Genomic DNA, 25,850 nt, shown 5'->3' on the forward strand with positions numbered 1-25,850 from the left:
CTTTAATGCTGCAAAATAAAATTTCTCAATGCTCTAAAACTCCCCCTTTGTAATTCACAACATCACAAAATTTCTATCATTTATAATATTGCACGGAATATGGAATGTAACAACGCAGAAAGCGCACTTTCAACAACTTCAAAAAAAAAAAAAAAAAAAGGGGGGGGGGATCCGGGTAGTAAGGGGTAAGAAGCAAAACAAATCCTTAAATTGGTAAAGTTATCATTTATTGCGCCGACCGCCTTGTCTTTTGATTAGAGAAGTCCGACTGCGATGGGAGGTCCTGGGTTCTAATCCCAGTTCAGACATGGATGTACTTTCTGTCTCCTGTTCTTCCTTTGTGTGAATGTGTTGTTTTGATGTGAATGATTGCCTACCCTATAAACGAGTCCTTATGGCATGTGTGTACTGTAGAAGTCGGTCTTCACACCAAACTACGGTACAATTGGAACAGTGAAGAAGCGCACCCCAAATTGTCAGCTTAGCTAGCACAAGACTACAAAACCGTTTAGTACGCAAAAAAAACCTGATTTTGTAACAAAATTACATATAACTGTTCACAAGAAATTAAAATTTATATTAATACTTTCGTATCATTTCTTAACAAAGCGTTGGTCCATTGTCTTCTGGAGCCTTAATCATCAGTGTTCAAACACGTGTAGGGAATGAAGCGCGGTCAGGCAAACGTTTAAACTTTAATAAATCAAAATAAAAATCGAATATTTTATGGATTTGTGGTTACATTTTTGATATTTAAAATTATCTACGTGAACATAATTTATTTTAAAAGCTACAAAGTTGATCTGGATAAACGAAGGCCGAATAAATGAAGTTCTAATACAGCTAGAAAAAGACATCTTTACATTCTTGTACCACTTATTGTAATATGAGCAGTAGTTTCGAAATGATGAATTTTTGAGATCGAGTCCGCCCTTTGTGGTCACTTTGCGTACTAAAAACGATCCTTTCTTCTCTATCTTATTTCTACGTTGTAGTTTTTTCATCTTGGAAAAATATTCTGCCGATCCACTAAGCTCACAGCATTATCCAAAAGCTCTAAAAATTTTGAATTATCTCAAAACACAGAATTTATTGAGTGACACTCGAAATGTATTCATAGAAGGGAAAAAACTACTGCATATGTCTTATTTTTGAATGATTGTTCCTTCACTAAGGAAAAAAGGTCCGTAAACCCTCCAAGCAACATCGACTTATTTTTTATAAGTGCCCTAAATGTTTTGACCTTTTTCGAAACATTGAAATTATTAAATGCCATTTGAAGAAGTTCGGTTTACAGGTCAAAATAGAAACAAAACGGTGCATAGTTCCAGTGCTAAAGGTCAATTACCAGAACACAATGCACTAAAAGTGTTCACTTTCCTCACGGAAAAAGCGCAACACACCTGTTCCGCAAACGCCAGTCAATTTTCTCACGAAGGTCAATACCGTTCTAATTGCGGTCAATGGCAAAAACCCTTACAGCTATGACGTGATGAATAAATAAGCGGCTAGTAAAATGAAAGTAATAGAAACTGGGCTCATATTTCAAGACAACACTTTTGATTACAAGATATCGACAATATCTTCGAAAGGATCTGTTTCTAGCAAGACTTCGGAGTCGGAGTTGTGGACCAATTTTGGTGTAAAGAAGTCAAAGTTGAAGGTTTAAAAGTTGCAGAATTTGGAGTCGGTTAAATTCCTTCCGAGTCTGCAGCTCTGAGCAGACCCGTCATTTCAAAAATTTCCACGGGAGGCGGGTGGGGGGGGGGGACTCAAAGGGTTTGCATCCAACACATTTTATACGCAAAAAACAACAAAATACATACAAAAATTCACAATTGCATTATGTTTCTAACATCCGGGAAAGAGGGGGGGGGAATTGCCTCCCCTGATCGCACAAATGACTGAGCTGTCTCTGAGCTCTGTCATGGCTACGGAGTCGGAGTCGGATTGATTTTGAGGCAGAGGAGTAGGAGTTGGAAATCGGAACCATTTGCTTTAAAATTCCAGGATTCGGAATCAGGTTGATTGTGGGGTATAGGAGTAGGAGATGGTAATTGGAATCGTGTACTTTAAAATTCCAGGATTTCACTGTCGGAGTTATTTTGGGAAAAAAGGAGTAGGTGTCGTAAATTGAAGTTGTTGGCTTTTAAAACTCCAAGAACCAGAGTCGGTAATTTTCTCTATAAGTCAGCAGCTCTGCCATGGCTGCGAAGTCGAAGATGATTGATTTTGGGGTAAAGGTGTAAGAATTAGAAGTTGGAGTCGTTCGCGTTTCAATTCCAGGAGTCGGAGTTGCTCATTTTCCCTATGTCTCCATTGCCCTGGTTTTAAGCACATTTTTAGAAAAATACATCAAATCGAATCTAAGAATTTAAAATACTGTGATTTTCGGTAAAACAGTTTCAGTTCGTTTAGTTTAAAATGTGATCCCTTTTAAACTGCTGCACATAAAAGTACAATTTATTTGTGTTTAGGAACTTGTGAATCTTCGCTTTACAACCGAAACTAAAATAAATGCATGGAACTTCAAATTTTAGTCATTAAACAATATAAAATATTAATTATACGTACACAGAAGTTATGTAATGTTAGCATCTCATTTTTATTTATGCTTTATTTTTTTCAGCTATTATATATTTTAGCTTTACAAATGTATAACAGTTGAGACAGTAAAGAGAGAGAGAGAGAGAAAAATTTATAAAAACTGGAAAAAAGTCCTATTGTTCTAGTTGGGAAATTAAGATTGTGAATTGGTCTGTTAAGTAGGATTTTTGTAGACAAGGAGCCATTTCTAACAATGCTTACAGCAAGAAACACGTGTATTAAACATATACAAAGTAACATTCCAAAGTGTATGCAACGTGGAAGATTGAATATTTTAACTTAAGGAATACGTTTTATCATTTTTACAAGAGCATTTAATGGTGTAAATGAATGTTAAAAATATTTTTTGGTTGATTTAAAAAAAAAGAGTAAAAAACATGATAACTGAGTGACAAATTTTTTTTTAAAAATAATTTATATTCTGTGACAAATTGCTTTTGTCCTTCCGTTACCCGTGGAATTGCTGAGATATAGTTTCATAAATAAAAAGACCCACGCGTTATATATTCAATTCAATTTGTTTACAAAACGGGTTACATTTCTCGATAATGATAACTGTTTTTTCCCATTTCCAAACGGATTATTCCCACATCCTGCATACTTGAAATTGAGAAAGTCAGTTTTATTACTGACCTAATGTGCATCTAGAATTGAAATAGAGCAATAAAAACCGAGGCAAAAAAATTGATAAGAACATCAAAACTACAAATTCGGAATCTCCAAAGTAATCTATAATTGACGGATCAAAAAACCAGCAGAGTGAAGAGAATATACTCTTGTTCTCAGGGCTTCAGATGAAGAGTAGGTGAAGATTAAAACAAAAAATGGCGCGTGGTGAAGACAACCGCAAATTCTTTTCATGTTGCAAAAAAAGTAGAACATGTGTGCTTGTGTTGACAATGAATTAAATTTACATTTTATGTTAATTCGTCTTCACAGCGATTGTGTTCGATTTCTGAATACATTTTTTTTTTACTTTTAAGTTTAAAAAAACTATTATGTATATAACTGTATAATATTTTTTCAGCCGTAATTAGCTTTTATGTGCCACGATTTTAAAGTTGTTCGCAACTCCAACAAACTATAGGGGGCGCTACAGCCACTGTCTAATGGCGGATGAAAAAGGTAAAACAAACAAATGCCGTAACTTATAACTTGCTTTGACGCTTAGTGAATGACAGTAATTCTTCATCGTGTTTGTGGGAAGTTTTATTTTCTATTCTTCTGAAATTACATTACATCATAAACTGTCTGAAGCCTGTAATTTACCCCAAAGAAAACACGTGGAATGGAATGTTTTACCTGTTTCTTTAGTGTTGTTAATCACCGCAAGGTAGCGTATTCGAGTGCTGGAGTTGCGAATAATGCATTAAAAACGAGCACGCAAATTTTTGTCACCAGATTTAATAAAACCATTAAATTTACCAAACCGTAGTATCAAATTTAAGTTACTAATTATGGAATGATCTTTTGAGTTATGCTCTCAAAAGGAAAATTATAATTACTATGATTTAAAAAATACAAAAGGCTTTTTAGACTAAAAACTATTATTCAATCAATTTCCTTACACTTTTTTTTTTTTTTTTGAACAATCCAGATTGTTTTTTGATTTCACTTTTCCGTAGCTTGAAGTTTGTTTTGTTCGCTTTGTGGTTGGTAGATAGCGAGTCACGTGATCCATTGCTATGTGCGGCGAGTGGACTTTACTAAGACGATGTCGTGTTGCTTACCTAAGATCTTTAGATACGGTAGATGCGGTAATTTGAAATAATTATTCGTTAAACTATATGTAATTTAAGAAATCTTCATACCAAGGAAAAGAGTGACATTTAAACGAATTTTTAGAATGTACTTTTAATTTTTATTTTGCTTTAAAAAAATAGTTTCCTTTTTTTGTTTAAAATGTAATAAATTATACTTTTATTCGTGTAAAGTGGGGAATAGAATGGGGTGTGGAGTGGAGAATATAATTTGAAAAACAAAAAAGTAATAAATAAAAAAAAATCCTTTTAACTAAGTTTAAAAAGCTTGGTTAAATCGCGATAACTGACTTGATAACTCATATTGGGTTCTGAGGAATAGGGGTTGCAGAAGTGGCTTTTGAAAGGAGAGGGAATCGGACACCGAAATCCTTAGTTTTAACGCATATTGCCAATATACGGAAGTAGTTTATATGTAAGTTTCCTGCGCTTGTGGGTAGCAGCATCTTTTTTTTTTTTTTTTTTTTGAAACACAAGTGTGAATGCGTTACCGAACTTACGAGTAAATAAATTTATAGCAAAATATGTATTGCCACAATTAATTCCTAAAAAAATTACAATTAACAAGTTTTAGGTGTAATAGAACAATTTCATAAGGAGCTCTGACGCTGAACTGATTTTGCCTAATATCTCGTAGCAAATTGGAAACGATTTAATTTATTGTAAGTTTTTCTGATGTAATGTACTGTAAGTTTTTCTGAGTGAACCATGCCAATTCTTTTAAATAAGGATACTACTTGATACTAGGTACATAGTAGCATAAATAATTTGGTGGTTCACTCATGGCTTTGAGGGGGAAGAATGCACTAATCTTCAAATCAAATATTAAGAGTCATTTTTTTTTAAGTTGGACAAAGTGAATGTGGGCCTGATAGTTGATACCTTGAATTTTCCTGAAACTTTCAGGATATTTGAAAAAGGGAAGCTTCTTTCCTCTCTAATTTGAATTCTTGGCTCTCGAGTGGAGGTCAAAGTTTAGGATCGTGAGAAAAAAAAGAGCTAAATATATGTTTGCTTTGCTTCAAAAGCAATGAGTGAACCATGCCAATTCTTTTAAATAAGGATACTACTTGATACTAGGTTCATAGTAGCATAAATAATTTGGTGGTTCACTCATGGCTTTGAGGGGGAAGGTCAATTGAAACTGCTACTTTTTTTGCCTTGTTTATCCCGAATATCTGCTAAAGCCGTGAGTAACCCGCGTGGGTTTTAGCAGATATCTGGGCCTAAACAAGGCAAAAAGTTGTCGGATGTCTTTTCATCCATAAGCTCATTATTTTCTGCATTGAAAAAGGCGTTCCCTGTAACGCCGAAACACGTGTCTGCTGTTATTTGCAAATTTGTGCTTCTTCTAACATTGTTTTGTCTTACCTTACTAAAAGCATCATTATATAGAAGCATACCCCAGAATCATATAAGCGGATCAGGGGGTTCGCCTCCGGAAAATTTTCAAATTTGTAGTCTTAAAAATGCATTTCAGATTTATATTTTTCATAAACTTGCAATTCCACTTTGTGCGTCACCCCCCAGATGGTAACACCCGGGGTGAACCATCCCCCCCCCCCCGGAGTGACGCCATTGCATACATCCCCTAAGTTCATGTTCATTTAATAAATCACCGAATACAAATAAGTGGTAATTTTATGATATTATATGAAAAAAATATAAGGTTATTGAGACATAAGAATCGTAATGTTAGCACAAAAAAAAAATAAATAAATAAATAAATAAATAAATAAATAAAATAAATAAATAAATAATAATAATAATAAATGTCTTGTTCTATTTTTTTTGAAAAGACCACAAATCGAACTTTAATGTTCTACTTCAATACTTATGATCCTCAAAAGGTTAAGAACCTACTGAAAATATTTTTTAAGCACCATCAGCACCATCAACACACGTTAGAACAGGAACTTCATCAAGAAGAGAAACAGAACTCCTCTGTTCTCTTTGTCCTCTCAAACAAGTTTTTAAAAAGTCCGCGTCCCAAATGTGTGCCTAAATTTACGACAGGTCAAGGTTTCGATTAAAAAGGAATGCCAAGCCCATAAAATATTTGTTTCCTGTCGTCTGCTTCAACCTTTTGATAACCCTCCAACTTGCGCCTAACGTGGTAATCCTGTTCTGTCTACAAAGAATTGGAAAAATGGGTTAGATAACTATCTGCTTTGGAGACTTTAGCAAAGACGAGCTTCAGAGTAAACACGAGATATTTTCCCACCCATTTACGTGACAAAGCACGATACCGAGTCCAGAATAACAATCGAAACTCACGCGAACTTGAAAATAGAACCTCAACAGCTTATGATTGTTCACCGCATGAAGACTTGCAGTAAACTGAAAGCTGATTAAGAAATTTATGCTACAAGACGACAAATTTAAGATATTTGAAGGGAAATTTTCTATCTGAGGGCTCTGAAATTCTGATCTGCAAGCTTTTTGTGTGACGGAAGTGACGCAGTTGTTGTTTAATTGTTGCCAAAAACAATGAAAAGTAATAGTAATCGTAACGTTAAATTACTTCCGCTTTTTTATTGATGTCAAAAACAATAAAAATACTAGTAATTCGCAACTCTAATAAACTATAGAGGGCGTTGCAGCCACTGTCTAATGGCGGATGAAAAAGGTAAAACAAACGCATGCCGTAACTTATAACTTGCTTTGACGCTTAGTGAATGACATTAATTTTTCATCGTGCTTGTGGGAAGCTTTCTTTTCTACTCTTCTGAAATTACATTACATCATAAACTGTCTGAAGCCTGTAATTTACCCCAAATAAAACACGTGGAATGGAATGTTTAACCTTTTTCTTTAGTATTGTAAATCACCACAAGTTAGAGTATTCGAGCTCTGGAGTTGCGAATTATCGATTCAGAGTCACAACTGACTTCAACTGTATTTATGTCGAGGACTGCATACTAAGTGCCTTGCCTCCATTATTTTATATACCGATAGATGGCAGCACCATCACCGGATCAAACAGTTAGTGAGAATTTTGAACTAGTCCAGGAGCTAATAGCTACCTAGTACTAGCACCCCCAGAGGTATCGTTTCACTTGGAGGACATTGAGACCACGAGCATATTTAACGTCGCCCAGTCCCCATTAATGACGACGGTGGGTCTTCGACCAGCGAGGATCGAACCCGAGGCCCTCCGGTCCCGAGTCCAATGCCTTACCGATCAGGCTACCACGGCCCGAGTTGCGAATTATAAGACTAGTTTTGTTAGTAAATTTAACAAATTAATTTCAAGGCTGAACTTAAGCAGCATAAATTTGTGTAGATTAAGCATTTTAAACTTTTCAAATAATGCAAGTTTGCGAAGATTTCTTTGATTCAAGTCAAGTGATTAGTTTAAAAGCGTAATCCTCATTGCTTAAGTTCAACCTTGAAATTAGTTTGTTAACTTTTATTTACAAATTGACTTTATAATTACTATTATTTTTCATTGTTTTAGCAACAATTAAAAAGTACATTTCGAGTACTGTTTCGTTTTCTCGATGTTTGTAATCTGTTTTCTTCATTAAAATATACAATTTTTGTTGTAAATATGCCTAAATCAGGAGCAGAAAGAACAAGAGGGTAGCGTGAGAAAAACGCACGGGTGAAGGGACGATTCAGAATGTTAAAAAAGAAAAGAAAAAAAATTTTACAGCAATCTTGTGTCTTGACGATATACACAATTTCTTTTAATAAGAAATTTAAAGAAATTAAAGAAAAAAACATTTATCAGAAGAAATTAAAACATTTTGTTCCCATTCTTTCAATTCATTTTTCAACGATTTTTTTTTCTTTCTTTTTTTTCTTTTGCATCTTCAAGATCTCTAGCAAAGAAGTGAGGAATGGTTTTATGGGGGAACTTAATTCACAGACTGTATTACTAATTTACAGTTAAAATTTTGAAACTGTGAAAGCAAAGGTAATAATGACGCTACTAACTATACCGATAATGAATTATAATTAATGTTTCAAATTAAGTAATACAACGGAGTAAGTAACTGATGCATCTATTTGAAGCACAAAATATTGGCACATCACACAAATTGGAAAGAATAATTTTATAACAGCTTAGAACTTTCCTTCAGAGTGGTATAAGAACTAAAAAAATATATTTTGCAACGATTAAAACGAGTGAATTAGAAAAGTTAATTTTTCAAACTAGAACAAAGAGAAAGAAAAAAGGAAAACGAATTGTAATAATAAATAGTTGTTCTCTAAACAGCGTTGTAGTTGGGGGAGTGGAGAGGGATGGCGTTCTCCAAAAAACTTGAGAAATGGCATCCCCAAAAAGCAATGTAAAACTAATGTATTGAAAAAATGCATAGTGAAAATGAACTGCAAAAATAATGCATACGTAGGGTTAGTTGGTTTCGGACTATAACTTTAAAAAAATAATTAATTTGAATTTTGACCTCTTGAATTCAAATTATGTTTTTCGCAATCACGAGTGTGTGTGTGTGTGTGTATGTGGGCATGTGTGTTTATGTGTGTGGGGGTATGTATGTTTGTGTGTAGGGGGTATGTGTATGTGTGTGTAGGCATGTGTGTTAGTGTCTGTGTGCAGGTATGAGTGTGTGGGTTTGTGTGCATGAGTGTTTGTGTGTGGTGGGGAATGTGTATGTGTGTGTAGGCATACGTGTTTGTGTCTGTGTGCAGGCATACGTGTTTGTGTCTGTGTGCAGACATGAGTATGATGAGTGTGTGGGTAGTTGTGTGTAGTTGTATGTGTATGTGCAGGTGTCTGTATGTATGTGTAGGTGTCTGTATGTATGCGTGTGTGTTATGTCTGTATGTGTTTGTGTGTGTGTATGTGTGTAGGTGTATGTAGTTGTGTGTGCGCGTGTGTGTGTGTGTAGTTGTGGATGTATGCACGTGTGTGCAGCATATGGATGCAACCTGGAGACGGTTTTCGCTATAGGAGCAGCATCGTAAGGAGCCGATCGACGGTGATGCTGCAGAGGGTGCTGGCGGGAAAATAAAATGATAGCACATCAAAACAGTCAAGTGAGAACAATAAGCAATCGTGATTACTCAAAAATAATAAATTACAGCTTTTAAAATTAATGCCTGCTAAGAAATTTAAACTGACAATTTTTGGTCAAACAAAAATCCGTCAACCATTATCCGCTCTATAATAAGGCGAGTTCCCTGAACATTTTTTTCCTAACTGAAGCACTGGTTCTGTGTGAGGCACAAAGTTTTAAAAAAACGTCAATATTTTGAAAATATCTACCTCCAAGTCGCATCTTTCATTCTTTTATAATTAAACGGTATGTATCATCCAATGCCCTCATTTCTTAAACTAATTATCTCTCAACCGAACAGGTATAATAGATTTTTATTTGTAAAAAATTCATTTACTTTGTTTAAAACTAAACTTTGCAGTTCAAATGCCTAAAAGTAGCTTTATTTTTTTTTTTACATCCGTGTTATTGTTTTAGAAAGAAAAAACGTAATTCATTCAATAGCTACTTTAACTTCGAGGCAAGAGACAACAAAGAACTTTAAGCATGATCGCGTTAGGAAGCATAAAACTATTTAAATGAAATAGTTTGACGTTTCTTTTGTAAATTGTTTACAGAACTTTTTAATCATTGCTGTTTTATTTTAAGAATGAAATAACGAACTCAACATATTTAAACTGTATTAAAACTATAGTTAAAGTTTATTATGAAAACTTGCTTTGACTAAAAAGAAACAGGGCATTTTATTTACTTATTCATTTTTAAACTTGACCTGGATTTTATTTATTTACTTTTGAAAATCAAAACAGGACTAATATCAAGTAACTTTAATTTCTTTTTTACGGCAGGAATAAAAAGTTATGAAAGCAGTAAAAGAAGCGAATGAAAATAGTCATTCAGAAAAATTTCACCAGACTACGTACATATGTTGGCGTGTTATCATCATCAAATTTGAGATGTATCATGTGACTTTTTCAGTCTGAAACTGATTTTTCAACACTGTAGCACTTCTTCCATTCAGTCGACGGTATTCTTATTAACTTTTAATAAGTTACATTAGCATCGTTGAAAAATCTGCATTTTCGCTCATTGAAAGATTAATCAATAGCTTAATATATTTAATCGCACAGGTAGTACAAGATAGTCTTCTTTATCGTCTTTACTAATAATAAAGCTGAAAGTCTCTCTGTCCGGAGGATGTCTGGATGTCTGTAGGATGTCTGTGACGCGCATAGCACCTAAACCGTTCTGCCGATTTTCATGAAATTTGGCACAAAGTTAGTATGCAGCATGGGGGTGTGCACCTCGAAGCGATTTTTCGAAAATTCGATGTGGTTCTTTTTCTATTCCAATTTTAAGAAAAAAACTATCATTAATGACGAAATTATCATAACGTGGAACCGTGACATGGGCACAAGCGAATTGGCGAAATACGAAATTATCATAACGTGGAACTGTAACGTGGGTACAAGCCGATTGGCGAGAAAATTCACCATACATTATTTGTAAATATACTGGCGAACCAAAAGACCTTTTAATTTTTCTATTACGGGCAAAGCCGTGCGGGTGCCACTAGTTACTAATAATAAAGCTGAAAGTCTCTCTGTCTGGATGTCTGTGACGAGCATAGCGCCTAGACCGTTCGGCCAATTTTCATGAAATTTGGCACAAAGTTATTTTGTAGCATGGGGATGTGCACCTCGAAGCGATTTTTCGAAAATTCGATTTTTTTCTTTCTATTCCAATTTTAAAAACATTTTCTCAAGAAAAATTATTATAAGAAGGACGAGTAAATTACCAAGTTATTATATCGTGGAACCGTGACATGGACAGGCCAATTGGCGAGAAATTCACCATCCATTATTTGTAAATATACAGGCGAACCAAAAGACCTTTTAATTTTCTACTACGGGCAAAGCCGTGCGGGTACCACTAGTTATATATATGAGGTCAATTTCTCGAGTAACTGACCGACATTTGTAGAGCAAAACAGTGTGTATTTAGCAACATTCAACGCAAAATATATGTTGTGCCAACGATCTTTTCTCCTGGATTATTGTATTTTTGAAGCTGAATTTAATGGTATAGTTGAAATATTGAAATAAATTTTGGATGATTTTAAAAAATTCTCAAAAGCAAGGTAACTGGCTGACATGGTACTTTTTAAAATGTCAGTCAGATACTGTGTTAACATTTTTCTTTATAAATCAACCAAAATGTATTTCGAGAATTTATTAGGCTACTGAATTCAGCTTAAAAAATGCAATAACCCAGGAGAAAAGATCGTTTGCACAACGTATATTTTTCGTTCAACGTTAAACTACTTGCAGTTTTGCAAAAATTATGAATTAAGATAAGTCTATGTTAAACAAATCTTAATTTCTGAAGAAAAAAAAATCAATGAGAGGTAATTAGCAAAATTTCTTCGGAAAGTGAAAACGACCAATGTCCAAGTGAAATGGACCTGTCGAAAGTGAACGAAGAATCGAAACTGAAACAATGTACGCGTCACGGATGGAGTCCCGCCTCGGAGAAATGGACACTGGGTATCTAGACATGTGTGACCGGCAGCAGAAATGGAAACAAGTGCTGTAAACAGGTGTTATGTCTAAAAAAAGATGAGAGTATTCTTATTAACCCGTTTGTCCCTCCGATTATTTTGAATCTGCAACCGCAGCATGCAGAGCGTAAAATCCACCGGCGCTGAAAATATGAGCTCTGCAGTCACCGAGATGATGGCGATACTGGCTGGAATGAATTGCCGCATCATTGCATTGATCAGGCAAGCAAATTTTTCAGAACTCATGTTTTTTACGCCTTTTTATGAAATGCACGTGCTTGTCACGATCATTTACAGTGCTCATAGGAATGATTTTTTTTAAGTTTATCGTTATCTTTAAGTTACCATCACAAAACACCCCCTCTCTCACTTTTTTTTTTTGTTGTTTTGTTGTTGTCGATCAGTTTGTTCTATTCATTTATCGTCGCGGTGATTCTGCAACAATAACAGAACTCAGTGACCAAAAACACTCCCCCTTTTCCACTGCATTCCCTTAGAAGCAAAAAATTGTCTCAAGGCTAGACCCCATCTTACGGCAACTGAACTATGATTTTACCTGCTCTATAGAATTTTCATGAGTTTTAATTTATTGAGTGGTTTTTAACCAGTGTTCAGCCAGATTTTCAATTTGAATAAATTAAATGAAGGCTGTTTCTGCCGAAATCTCTACAAGTATTTTGCATATTTAAAATATTATTCTCACACAGATTTACACTATTTTGGTTGTAATATTAAAGGCTTAGGTGCCCACGGAAAGGGGGGCGCCATTGAAATTTTTAAGGTGTTTTTAGGGGTCTTTTTATTTTTTGATGGGGGAGGGGGGTTCTAGTTCTTAAAAGGTGCTCAGTAGTATTTGAGAGGATGCCTCATTGCCAGGGCCTGATTACTGAATAGGCCTACTAGGCCGTGACCTAGGGCTCTCGACACTTAGGGGCTCTCAAATGGCTAAAGTTGTTCGAGCCAATAGCTAAAATTGAAAAATTTGACTGCAGGGGCCCCCCGAAAAAGTGTTTGGCCTAGGTCCTCCCAATATCTTAATCGGGCCCTGCAAACTGCTCTCGTGGGATGAGCACACCTGTTAAAAGGAATAGATATTTGCAATCTGAAATCTATTGAGGGTAAAATTTCCTTTGTAAATCAGCTACCATGTCAATAGTACACAGAATATTACATAATAATGTTCAGAGACTTATGAAGTTCAGTTTCTGTACCTCCGAAGCTAATGAATTACTATTTAAATTTAAAAAAAGAACTTACTTTGAACTGCCCATTGTTCCATGGATTTGATCCCTCGCAGCCACCTCAACAAAGAAAACGTACAGTCATTGGAAACGCTAACATCAGAACTTAATCCCATGAACATCGGCATGAGGTGTCGGAACCCTTTGGACATCATCTCCTGCATTTTCACCTTCATAGATTTGAATGATTCGACGATCGCTTGTTCCTCAATCGCCAGTTCCGTGGTCAGCTCAACTCTGGAACCATCATCACTTGGAGAAGTTGTTGCCTTTTGGATGGCATTCCGAGTGGTTTCGACATTTACTCGAAAATCCTCAGTCTGATTAACGTAGTTATCTAAAGTAGCGTCTGTGGTAGAATCTTTGGAATTAAGTTTTGTCACAGTTTCAGGGCTTGCTTCATGTGAGCCAATAACTTGGATATCGTGTGCCCTGCTGTAATTTGTGGAAGATAAACCACCGTCGTAACTTGGGTATCTGTTTGGGCGGTTCGTGGTCCTTAAAGTTGAACTCGGATTTGTTCCTAATGACGATATTTCATCGGAACTGACAGAGGGAATTACGCGGAAGTCGAACACATTGGAAGTGCCTTTTCGCAAAAACTTAATCGTTTCATTGAATAATTTTCGGTTTGGTGGAACGGTGGGGCTATTGTAAGGCTTAGTAACAGGACGTAAACTTTTATATAATCCCATGTTGTTATCATTTGATGAATTATTAAGAATAAGTTTTGTATGAAAGGTTGTCTCTGGAGAAACGTTTCTTATAATATGCGAATTATTTGTTTTCAGTTTGAAATCGAACTCGGTCGTGCCAGTTGGAAATCCTTCTGTAACGGAATTATGAGAACTGCTTTTGTGATTAAAGTTTGGCAAAATGGAGCTGGTTTGGAGAGAAATACTGTCGGTAGTTCCAGTTCGGAAATTAAAAACTAATTTTCTTGCTATAGTAGGGTTTTCAGAATCGAAAGTACCTGTTGAATAGCTTGTGGGAGCGTATGTGAACTTGTGTTGAACATTTGGCTTTGCTGTGCTCGTTGAAGTATTAATTCCGAACTTACTTGTATGATTTCTTCGCCCGAAAACTTTATTCGCTAATTGCAAAGCATTTATCACTTTTGCATGAGAATTCGCAGAATAAACTTTCACATTTTGTTGACCAAACATATTCAGCGAATCTGAAGCTGGTAGGGGAGTTGAAGTCAATTCAGCACTATTTACATTGCTCCTTAAGGTAGTTGAAGAGGGAGCGTACGTTGTTGTCAGGTCAACATCTGTTGTGGAGAATGGCGTTGTATCTTCAAAGGCGAATATATGTTGTGGACCTCTAAAATATTGTTTGACTAATTTAAGTTTTGATGTTACTGTAGCTGAGATTTCGGAAGAAACGTCTTCCTCTTGATTTCTATAAATTGTCTTATCTAGATTTTGTAGCTGCTTTTCGACGTTTCCATAGTTACTCCAAGTAGCATTTAGTAATGGTACACTCGTTGTGTAAAGGTTAGACGTTTCATCGAGTGTTGAAACAATTGTTGGGTTCTGTGTTGGAACAACTGTGTAATCTTTTGCCTTTTGAATAAACGCGTGACTGCTTCTTGTAGGGGAAGGAGCATATCTTACGCCATGATTCCACTGAGGAGACCTAGTAGTTTGCAAGTTATTTTGGATACTTATTGAAGTAGAAAACCCGCTAATTTGCCTATACTTTTGATTTTGGTACAAATTTGATTTTCGAGTGCTTAAGTTTGATTCGTTTGGTGTGGTTTTTGCTTCCGTCACTTTCGGCATTTCAGTTGTGTAAAAGTTAAAACCAATAACAGTAGTTGCTCTTTGTAACTGTTTAGCTACTGCTTCCTGTGGAGAAAGTGTAGTTGTCAAATCTAAATTGGAGGTGACAGTGGAATAACGACGAAACGGTGGGGGTGAACTACTGGTGTAATGTCGAGGAGAAAAGTTTTCATTAGAGCTTTGATTACTGCTGTTGGAAGGCTTGCTCACCGTTTTATTGATTTGAGGAGCTCCGCCAAAGCTGTTTGGCATTTTTGTTGTTTTTCGCAAGCTATTAAAAGTTAATTCTGATTTTTTGGAAATCTCGTCGCTCAAAGATACTGGAGGAATAGATTCATGATAGTTATTGGTCCTTTCCTTATTAAATACACTTCTAGGTGGAATTGGCTGTACTTCTTGCTTCGGTAGCGTTCGGGATAAAAATTCTCTTATTTGCTCTAAATCTTCGTCGTAGGTTTCTTCCTCGTCATGGATATTTTTGTTATAGTGTTGCAGATATGTTTTCGCGGGTGTGATGTTCCCTTTTGGAGATGATTCCGTAGTTGTTACAAATGGTATGTCGTCATTCGAATCCTCCAGGGAAATTTTACTATGGAAGTTTGAATCAGAGCTTTCCAAATGATCTTGGTTAAAATTTTCTTGCTTCTGGGAAAGATTGCTATCATTAGAATCTACATTCAAGTCAATTTCAGATTGTGGATTTTTGGAATGCGAGTTATTGTCACCCAATGAATACCTTTGAGCTCCTACATCGTCAGCTTTGTTACCCAGTGGTCTGTTCTCATTAAATTGTGGGGTATTTCGAAAGCCATTACTTTTATAAACATCACTGTTTCGAACTGGTTCAGAATCTGCGTTTGATACATAAGACGGTGCCATTTTAGCTGAAGGCGCGAATGGTGAAACAGAAGCTTGTTCCTTTGAGTATTGACTTGGTCTCGTTAATAAAGGCTTGAAATTATTCATGAAGATCTCAGGCCGTTTGTTTTCTGGAATGGCATAGGGTTGCATAAGAGGCCCCAAACTTAGTTCTGCTGGTAATTTGAGGGCTGATTGCGACAATCTTGATGATGGATTTAAGTATATTTCCGGATGCATTGTCTTTAATCCACTTAACCCTTGAAGTTGAGGTTTAGATATATAAACAACAGCAGGCGATCTCTCGCGCAGATCTGTGTTTGCACTTGCCGCTACTGGTATATGATGATAAACTTCAACGACTCTATTTTTTTGCCCAGGACGGTTCAACGCTGTTGGTTGAAACTTGTTATGTGAAGCTGACTCAATAAGTTCCATAATGTTGGGACGCTGCTGGGGGACTCCAAACTGCTTCACAGGATGAGTAGCAGACGTTCTCGGAACATTAAAAGAGTTCTGTACCTTTGAATTCAAAACTTGAGGTTTCATATAATTTTGCCTCAATGCGAAATCAGCCTGCAACGGAATCCTTGGAACGTTTGGATTGATCTGCGTTTCACTAGCTGTAGGTACTTGACTAAGGGAAGCTTGTGGTCTAAGAGTCATTACTTTTCCTGGTAGGCGAAGTGGACCTCGAAGCATTGTTGTCGGCCTTGGATGATGTTGCTGATAGATTGGATGGTTTTCAATCGCAGCTTTGTCGATTTCATGTAAAGCTGGATTTATAATTGAAGTACCCAGTACTGAAAAAGCAGGACGGTATTGTTGGTTTCTCATTAACCCTGGACTAGAACCTTGTGCAGCCATTTTGGTGTTCATCAAGGATCTTAGTGGTATGTGCCTTTGAAGTTGCGGAGACGTCAGCATCGGTATTCGAGACTGCTGATAATTTCTCATACGATGAGTCATCAGTTCCCGCGTTTGACGCTGCTTCAGATTTTCTGCTTTCTGTGAAAGGACACTACTTGGAGATTCAAGTAATGACTGTATGTTTTGTATGAAGGTGTTCCTTGGTAGAAGTTGCATTGAAGGCCCCGTTGCACTTATATAATGCAACCTGGGAATGGGATAGTTTCTAAGTGCATCTGCAACTAGGCAGAAACCTATCCATAAACAAAGAGTTGTGATAGGTTTCTCCATTTTTTGTGATACTTTGGTAAAAGTGCTTAAAAATGTTTCAGAGTGTGAAACTGGAAGTACTATCAAAGCAATTCAGTGCTGATATACATAGTCCATGATTTTCCTACACGAAAGAAAAGATACAATGAGTATGTAAAATCATGTAATGAAAGCATCGTTCATCAAAAATACATGGTTGAAAAAAAAAAGCACGAAAAAATGATTGAACTTGAAAAATAAAACTCCAGTTATCCCCTTGGTACAACAAGAAAAGTTTTTTATTTCAACCAATGCATTTTCTTATCTGACAAAATAAATTTTAAATGTTTAAAGATTAAAGTGAAGGAGGACATGCTTGAGAAATTTCAAAATTATTTTAATAGAAAGCATCTAAATTATAACAGAATATTTCTAACTAAAATGTTCAAATTATATTTGAATTTTTTTCGCTGGTATTGCAAGAAAAAAAAAGTTTTGGTAGCAAGCAGTATTATGTCGAATTCTAGTGTCAAGCTACATTTAATGTATGGTTTTGTCCTTTGATTTTCAATAAATTTGATCAACTTGTCACATTCCCCACCCCATTTAAAACTAAAGGGTATAAGTTATTTTTGTATTTGATAATGAGCACATCAGTGGGTATTGAGATACAAAATCGTTTATCATTTTCAAATTCCATGGTTTTAAAGTATTTTTTGATTAAAGAAATTTAACATCGATTTATTTTTCATTAAAGATGGCCTGCACATTACCTAGTTGTAAAACAAGAAGTTGAACAACAGGTACACACACTTCACTTTTTAATTTCACATGACGTGTTTCAAGTTTGATTAAGAAAATACTGGTTGTAACTCGGGGGTGTCTCCCCCTTATGAGCAAGGGTGCAGCCCATCCTAAAGACCCCCCCCCAAAAGCAAGAGCCCCCTCAAAAATGAGAAAAATACACCTCAAAACACTCAAAAAATATACCTAAAAATTTCGATGGCGCAGCCCCCCCCCCCCTCTCCAGGTGAGCACACGTGTCTAACTAGATATTAAGCTAAATTCACACTCATCCAGAAATCACCAACTACATTCCACAAGCCGCGAACCAAGGGCGCCCGGATGGGAGGTTACGGGAGTGCGCTGTGATATCCAAAAAAAACTTTTTTCTGAAAATTTTGTCTGACGATTCGGCAAATTTAAGGATATAATTTCAATTTTCAAATGCACGAATGTTCCTTTTTATATGCACTTATGTGCGCATTACCGTATTTTATCGCTCGGCATAATTTCAGTATAAATTGAGAATTTCTACCCTACGTAAAATTTAAGTTCGGAGCGCCCCTGCCGTAAATTACTAAAACTAAAAAAATCCTAATCAAATTGTACAGTGTTTGGTGACGCACGATAAGCTAAAAATTCGATTGGTTTTGTAAGAAGTCGATTTACTGAGTACTGTGGGCACAGCTGCTGTTTGCAGAGAATGGAATACAGTTTGGCTCTAACAAAAAGATGTCAACTATTATTGTAGTATCAACCAGAGGCGATTTTTTTTCTTTTTGCGCTTTCGAACTTATACGCCCTTTGGGAGTCAAGGTAGGCGCGTTCTTGGGGGACACAGTCCACCCCTTTTGTCAACTACTATTGCAGTGTCAATTATTCGTGCAGTGTCAACACCTGGTGGTTTTACCTTACATTAAATTAGGTTTTTCTGAAAATTATTCGATAGCTACGCTGCCGTGCTAAGCACAAAAGTCGTATCTGCACTTTTTATCAAAATTGAGTAACAGTCACCAGGTGGTTCTTTGTCACATATTTCAACTTAATAGTACAATATTTTATGGTCATTTGAGGCAGTGAGAAGTAAAGGGATGTAAGTGGCAAAATTAAAAATTTGGAGATAACCTGCACAAATGGGAGGTGACCCTCTCCTTTTCTTGGGGCAAGAGTTAGTACTTTAGCCCTGGTAGGTGCTGTTATACAGCATAATTTGAGAAAAAAATTCAATGAAAACCTACCTGGGACGTTATCTTTTTACACGTTTTGCTCAAAACTTGAAAATGTCCACTTACATCCCTTTTCTTCTCACTGCCTCATTTGTAAATGATTTTTTTTTTTTTGATTTTTTGAAAAAGTGGCATCTGAATCAAATACATGGAGGCGCACACAATTTTAAACGGCAATTTCGCCGCTGTAGATACGACTTTTGTGCTTATCATGGCAGTACGTTGCGGCCATCGCTATAAATCACAGGAAGAAGAGTGACGAAAAAACGCCCGCCACAAATTCAGCACTCTCCAGAATGGGGTTGCTTCCTTCAGTCGAAAACACTACTTTTAGTCACTGAAATTGATAGAATAAGCAAAATAAATAACATGGACCCAGAAAATACTTTCATTTTCCCAACAGTTATTTTTTAATTAATTTTTTTAAATGTCCGATTTTTCAAACAAGGCAAGCTCTTGATGACGTCACAAATGATGCTCTTTGGTGCATCTTTCTACTGCGTTTCCATGTTATGATAATTAAGAAGCGAATTAAAATTGCGCTCTACGCTCGCTATCAACCATATCGTTGACATCACATGTAAGTAAAGAAGCGAATTAAATATTTTGCTCTGTGAATGGCAACACTGAATGGCATTTCATCATTTATGATGTCATCGGCGAAAAGTGTAAACAATAAAGCGCATCGGTTAAAGTATTTTTTTAAAAATATTAAACTTAAACAAATTATTTAAAAATGGTCAGATCCTAAGTTTTTAAGCACGCTCTTTCAGAAAAAAAATACTTTTAAAACTTTGGAAACGACCCCATTGAATAAATCGCTTTGATTAAATGTTCATTCCATCACAAATATACGATTGAAATCATGGGCGACCTAATTTCAAGGCACGACAAACACCCCGAAGATTCGGCGAGGATTGCGATCATCTTGCTCATCCCTTCTTGTACGCAGCTAATAAGCAACTTCCTGTTTCGGGTGAGTGCTCCAAAGGTTTGCCGGTGGGCCCTCGGATTGTGACTCCCCGATCGGAACTCGGAGGGATCAACGGATCCTGAGCGTTTAGCGCTCTGTTAACGGAATCCGTTAGCCAGGCGCTGTCCCACTGATCGACTGACGAGATCGGATCAGAGTTAGGTGTCAACCGTGGTGACGATATATCATCGACTGTCACCTGCTCCACTGACTATCATGGACAGACAGAAAGTGAGCAGTTGCTTTCGCGATAAGTGAAGCTGAAAACAGTTTTTGTTTCTGATGCTTTAGGATACATTCATACTTGGCAACTTTTCCTATAATTTCTTTATTTTTAACTGTCCTTGGTCCTCATTGGGGATTCTATAATGACAGACGGCTCAGGTTCAACTATCACATTGAACAAGTTATCAAAAGGGCCAATGTCAAAGTGGGCTATTTATACGCTCTCCTTAATAAAAATAACTCACTGAACACTAAAAGCAGACTACTACTTTACACCACGATCATTCGCTCTGCTCTCATATACAGTATCCCCTGCTGGGGATATGCTGCTGCTAGTAACATCAAAAAATTCAAATTCTCCAAAATAAAATACTCAGGAGAATTTTTAGAGTTCCATGGTTCGTCTCCAATAAAACCCTGCATAAGGACTCGGGGATATCTTACATCAAAAACTATATTGTTGACACCACCACAAACTTCTTCACCAAACTTGGTTATCACGATAACCCACTGATCTTCGATCAAATCTTCTTCACATTTAATTCTGGTGGCAAAAATATGCCGTCGGATGCTATGTTCATCTGTTGATGATTCTTGTTTGCTTAGGTTTTGCCTAAGCTTCTTTTCATTCTCGGCACTGATAGGACTAGGCCTATCAGTTTTCTTTCCACTTGTACATTCGATGTAAATACTTGTATATACTCAGTTCTTATCATATTCCAGATTATTCAATTCTCCTGTCATTTCAATTATGTAATCCCTGTAAATATGTATATAGTGTGACCCTGAAAAGATTCCTTTTTTTTTCTACTCCATCCCCCCCCCCCTCACACCATTTCAAATCAACTCCTTCATGACTTTCCCTCATACAGGGTAAAAGAGCCCCGCTCTGGCCCATATAAATTCCTATCTGTATCTGTATTGGGGATTCTAGAAGATACCAGGGTTGCGGAGTCGGAGTAGTTGTCTTTTTTTTTTTTTTCGAGAGAGGGGGTAAAGGAGTCTAAGTCGGAAGTCGAAGGTTTAAAATTCCAATGAGTCCAGTCATTTTCACGCGCAGAATTTCCTTCTTCGCTTAAAAACAAAGTATGCCGTTACAGATTTGTGCCTCAGCGAGATCCTGTATTTTACACGAACACGCCAGTTCATAAAAAATAAACTACCAGCTGAAAAATTTCTTCCCTGGCGCAAAGTCCCATCACATCGCCGTTGCGTAGACTTCCGACCGCAGATCCCAGCCATGCGGGGAGCTCGCTACGCGAATCCGGACGGTAAAACCTAAGGCGCATCGCTAAGTGGTGGGGTGATGTGGAGAAAAGTGCTTCGGGGCCATTCATTAATTACGTAAAGGTCACGACGGGAGGAGTTGGAAAAATCTCTACATACCCTTACTTCAGGGGGGGCGGGGGTCAAACCCATGTAATTTTCCAAGTCGGTATTTTATATTATAAATCGCTAGGTCAAGTGGATTGGCAGGGATCATAGTTCATTTGCGTCTGGAAGGTAAAAAACGTACTAGGATGAGCTGTTTTTTACTTGTTGGACTGTTTTAATGTATATTTTAAGGCTTGGCAAAACTGGAAGGGGACTTACACACGGTTGCATTGGAGGGCACAATGGTGCCCCGAGCTTTAACGTTTGGGAAGGGGCCGAAGGGAACTCCAAATTTTGCCGAACGTTAAAATATGGGTATGCACACATAGTTACATCTAACGAAAAGTGACACTCGGTCATTGAAAAATTACAAATTATGTCTCCAAATTTTCCGAACTGTCAGGCAAAATTTTCCGAATGAGGATATTTTCGGGAGGTCCCAGTGACCTCCCATGGAGCGCCCCTTGGAGAGTGGAAGGCGTATACTTTTCTGGCATGCTTCAAAAGATAGCGTATTCTCTCAGTTTTTTAAATGAATTTGATTTTGCATATTTATGATTATTTGAAAATAGTAATGTAACAAAATTCCGTACATCAATGACAGGGTTGAGAAGCGTTCGATGATAGCAATTTCTATCATGTTCATTCGGTTGTCATCGTTTGACCATTAGCACTTGCTGGAAACTGCGCTTCTGCCTAAATGAGAAAAGGACGACGACGAGTGGCCGTGTTAATTTTCATAATCATATTTCTTTTGTGTGCTATAAAAAAAATCCTGAAAGTTTCATGAATTTTTATACCAAACTCGGAATATAAATATGGGATCTCCTGGCATACACAATACTAAGAAATAACCTTTTTGCGTTACTGAAGAGCACGAAATTATTTTATACTTTACTGAAAATTTAACTGCTTGCAGCGACAATAAAATAAATTAAAATTTGTTGTGAACAGTAATAACACTTCCGAAAAAAAAAAACTTTTTTCAATTCAAAAAGGTTTGTGTCAAACGATAGGAGAGCAGTGGGGATTCCTAAGGGAAGCACAGAAGTTAAATTTTTGAAAGGGTGGAAACACAATGTGCCGGATAGAGCTCCAAATTTTGCCGAATGATGATAATGCTGCCAAATAGAGCTCCAAATTTTGTCGAATAATGATAATTTTGCTGAATCGTCAGAAAAAACTTGCCGAGTGATAATAATTTTGCCGAATAAAATTCCAATTTTTTTTCAAATAATGATAATTTTTCCGAATCGACAGGTAAAATTTGTAGAATAAAGAAATTTTGGAAGGTCACTGTGACCTCCCATCGCCCCTACGGATTCCTGTGATAGGTACTCTCCCGAAAGTGGTCATTTGCATAAGATGTAGAGAAAAGACTGACTTAAGTAAAAGAAAACTAAATACAGTTTTGAAATCGTCATGCCTATTTTACTTTAAAACAGCTCACGCATCTAAAACACAACAGAAATTTCGTTAAACATTGTTTCCCGTGTGTAGTTAGGCCTTTTAATCACATCGAATCTAATTCAGCACTCGTGTGTAACATTACACAGAGTTCGCGGATTTTTTTTTTTTTGAATACAGTTCTCCTGGAAACTTCCAATCCAGCTCTTTTAGTTTTACTACGCTCATTTACGTTCTAATAGTTCCACAGCGTCAAAAAATAATGAGCGATTTACTAAAGTTTCTCTCTACTCCTTGTTTCCTTTCTTCCTTTAACACGAAACAGTTCGATATCTGATCAGTCACGGTCTCGTTTCCCATTAATCATCGCAATGATGCAAAAAAATACAACCAATTGTGAAGAGTCATTTTATGTAATTTCCCTTTCGAGTCGCTTGTTGACTGCAGGTTCAGAAACAGCATGGGGTTCTATGCGCAACACTGAATTTCATTTAGTAGCTATGCATAGTGATGCCGGGGGGGGGGGGATATTGATGGTGTCCAATGTCCAATAGCGTCACTATGCGAGGGGGCGAGAGGGGCGGTTCGCCCCGGATGACACCCAACTGCGACATCTAAAGTGGATTTTAGAGTTTATAAAAAATATAGATATTTTAATTCTGAAATTTCCCTCAATGCATCTTAAATTACAGGGTGGCGACAGAAACTGAAAAAAAGTTATTTGACTTTTTCCTCATTTCCCTGATTAAGTTCATCAAATTTCCCTGATTTTTGTTACCAATGATAATGGCTTCCAGGGTTCATACACAATTCCAATGAAAAAATTCCATGACTTTTCCTAGACTTTCTCATGACTTCATGAAAAGGTTCATGACCTTGTTAAACGAAGAGAATGGTAGTATTTAATGTCAAACCTGCCATTTTTTTCGGAAGTGGGCATTAGCAAAACTTTTACATGAATCCCACTACCTCATCAAAGCACTTACTTGACTAAAAAAATATCAATGCACACTGCAGAAACTAATAAACTATTCTTATTTGTCTTTATCATGTAAACTTCAGTTAAGTAAAAATATAGTGAATGCAATATACTGATGTTTAAATGTCTAATAATTATTTAATAAATATGGCAAAATAGTAATGAATGGGACAAAAGTGGAATGATTTATTACTAAGGTTTCAATCGTAAATTTACTTCAAAAAAAAAATGCCGTTTGGTGTCAACAGTGCTTCTAATCACCCATGTAACTTGACAGTATTTTCATTCATTGAAGTAAAGTCATGTTTATCAGTAAATTCATTTTTCTAAACCAGATATTGCAGCTGGGCATAAGGATCAATTTTGCGAGCTGCACGTTGAGCACTACTGTTTGACTTTTAGAATTTCCCTATTTGTATGTTCTATCGTCTGACTAGAGTCTTCATTTTCTAAAGCTTTCAACAAATTAAGATAAGCTCTGACAATTACAAGTGGTTGAAATAAACTCGGATGCAATTAAATTACAGTTTTTAAGTGGGCGTGGTAAAAGCAAGAACATGCTAAATCTACTACTACAGAATATAACATATAAGTTCTAAAAATAATGGCGAATTCAAAATTAGGGATGTTTCAGCAGTAAAATCACATTACAAAAAAAGGCGGGCGAGTGTTAGAGAAGCGGATGCAATAGGATCCCTAAACTCAGATTCGTTTTTGAGATTGTTCAATTTTCGAGTATTAATAGCTTTTACATGCAATTTGCAATACGGTTGAATCACTCAAAATTTTAATTCTCTACATTCTTTATTACTGCCCAGGACATTTTTCGATGACTTAAAATAAATTTCCATGACTTTTAATGAAAATATTAATTTTCCATGACTTTTCCAGGTCTGAATTTTTTTTTCCATGACTTTCCAGGATTTCCATGACCTGTACGAACCCTGGGCTTCCTTACTTTGCCTTACTTGAAAACCATTGTATTTTAAATAAAATGCAGTGTTTAAAACGTTTTAAGCTCTTAAGTAAAAATATATTTTGAAAAGATGCTCCTTTTTTCAATGAAAATAGTACATTAAATTATCTACAGGGAAATATTGTAGGAAATCTAAAACAAATACTCTTTACTTCCAGTAACCAGTTAACATAAGAATTTTAAGAAATTATTACTAACACTCTTAAAGAAATATCTAATCACGATAAAACTAAAAAGTTTATATGTAAATAATTTTGAACTAAATTTTCAAGCAGCGTAATTATTGCTGCAAGAATAACAAGTAATAGTGAAAGTATAGAAGTAATGTAGTTTTATTTATGTAAATAAGAGACATATTTATGTAAAACAAATTGAAACCTTATGACGACAAGTCATATTGAGCTATTCTCTAATCAAGAACTTAGGTTTTAATGAATGAATACAGCATTTTAACTATTAAAAAACAATAAAAATATTTACGTATGTACACAAGGTAACTTAATTTCAAATGATTTCCTAATTTGTCGGGGAATAGATCTTAGATTACTTTTGTCAACAACCTCATTGAAATGCAAAAAACAATCAATTAATTTCAAAATATATATGTATATATAACTTGGTTTTAAAATAAGAGAATTTTAAAGTCTGAAAAAGAAAAAAAAACCTTCGTATGATCTGAAGCAACATCGAATAATACGATGTCGAAAAACAAAGCTGATTTTCATTTAACGTTTAATTTTAGCAATTAAATTAAAAACACAAAGAAGTAATAACTTTTAAGCTTTTATCTGTATTAATTTAAAAAACAAAGATTTTTTCTTGAAATCATGATTATACAGTACGCTAATTACTTCAAGACAATGAGTAAAAGTAATGGAGCTTAGACACTAATGACGGTTTCCTCTTCGTTTATTTTAAGTAGCATGGAACGCGAAAAAGGTAAATTCGAGCAACGTAGGAAAAAAAAAA

General features: G+C 36.0%; 1 protein-coding gene across 1 annotated transcript in view; it reads right to left on the bottom strand.

Moving 5' to 3' along the window:
- Positions 1–15,128, bottom strand: part of LOC129216228 (uncharacterized) — a 109,632-nt gene extending 94,504 nt beyond the window's left edge. Inside the window, exon 1 of the mRNA XM_054850425.1 lies at positions 13,152–15,128. Coding sequence (XP_054706400.1) covers positions 13,152–14,922 — 1,771 coding nt within the window. The 5' untranslated portion in view covers positions 14,923–15,128. The remainder of the gene's footprint in view (positions 1–13,151) is intronic.
- Between the last annotated feature and the right edge of the window lie 10,722 nt (positions 15,129–25,850).

The sequence above is a fragment of the Uloborus diversus genome, chromosome 2 (genome assembly GCF_026930045.1).
Source record: "Uloborus diversus isolate 005 chromosome 2, Udiv.v.3.1, whole genome shotgun sequence".
Classification (NCBI taxonomy): Eukaryota; Metazoa; Arthropoda; class Arachnida; order Araneae; family Uloboridae; genus Uloborus; species Uloborus diversus.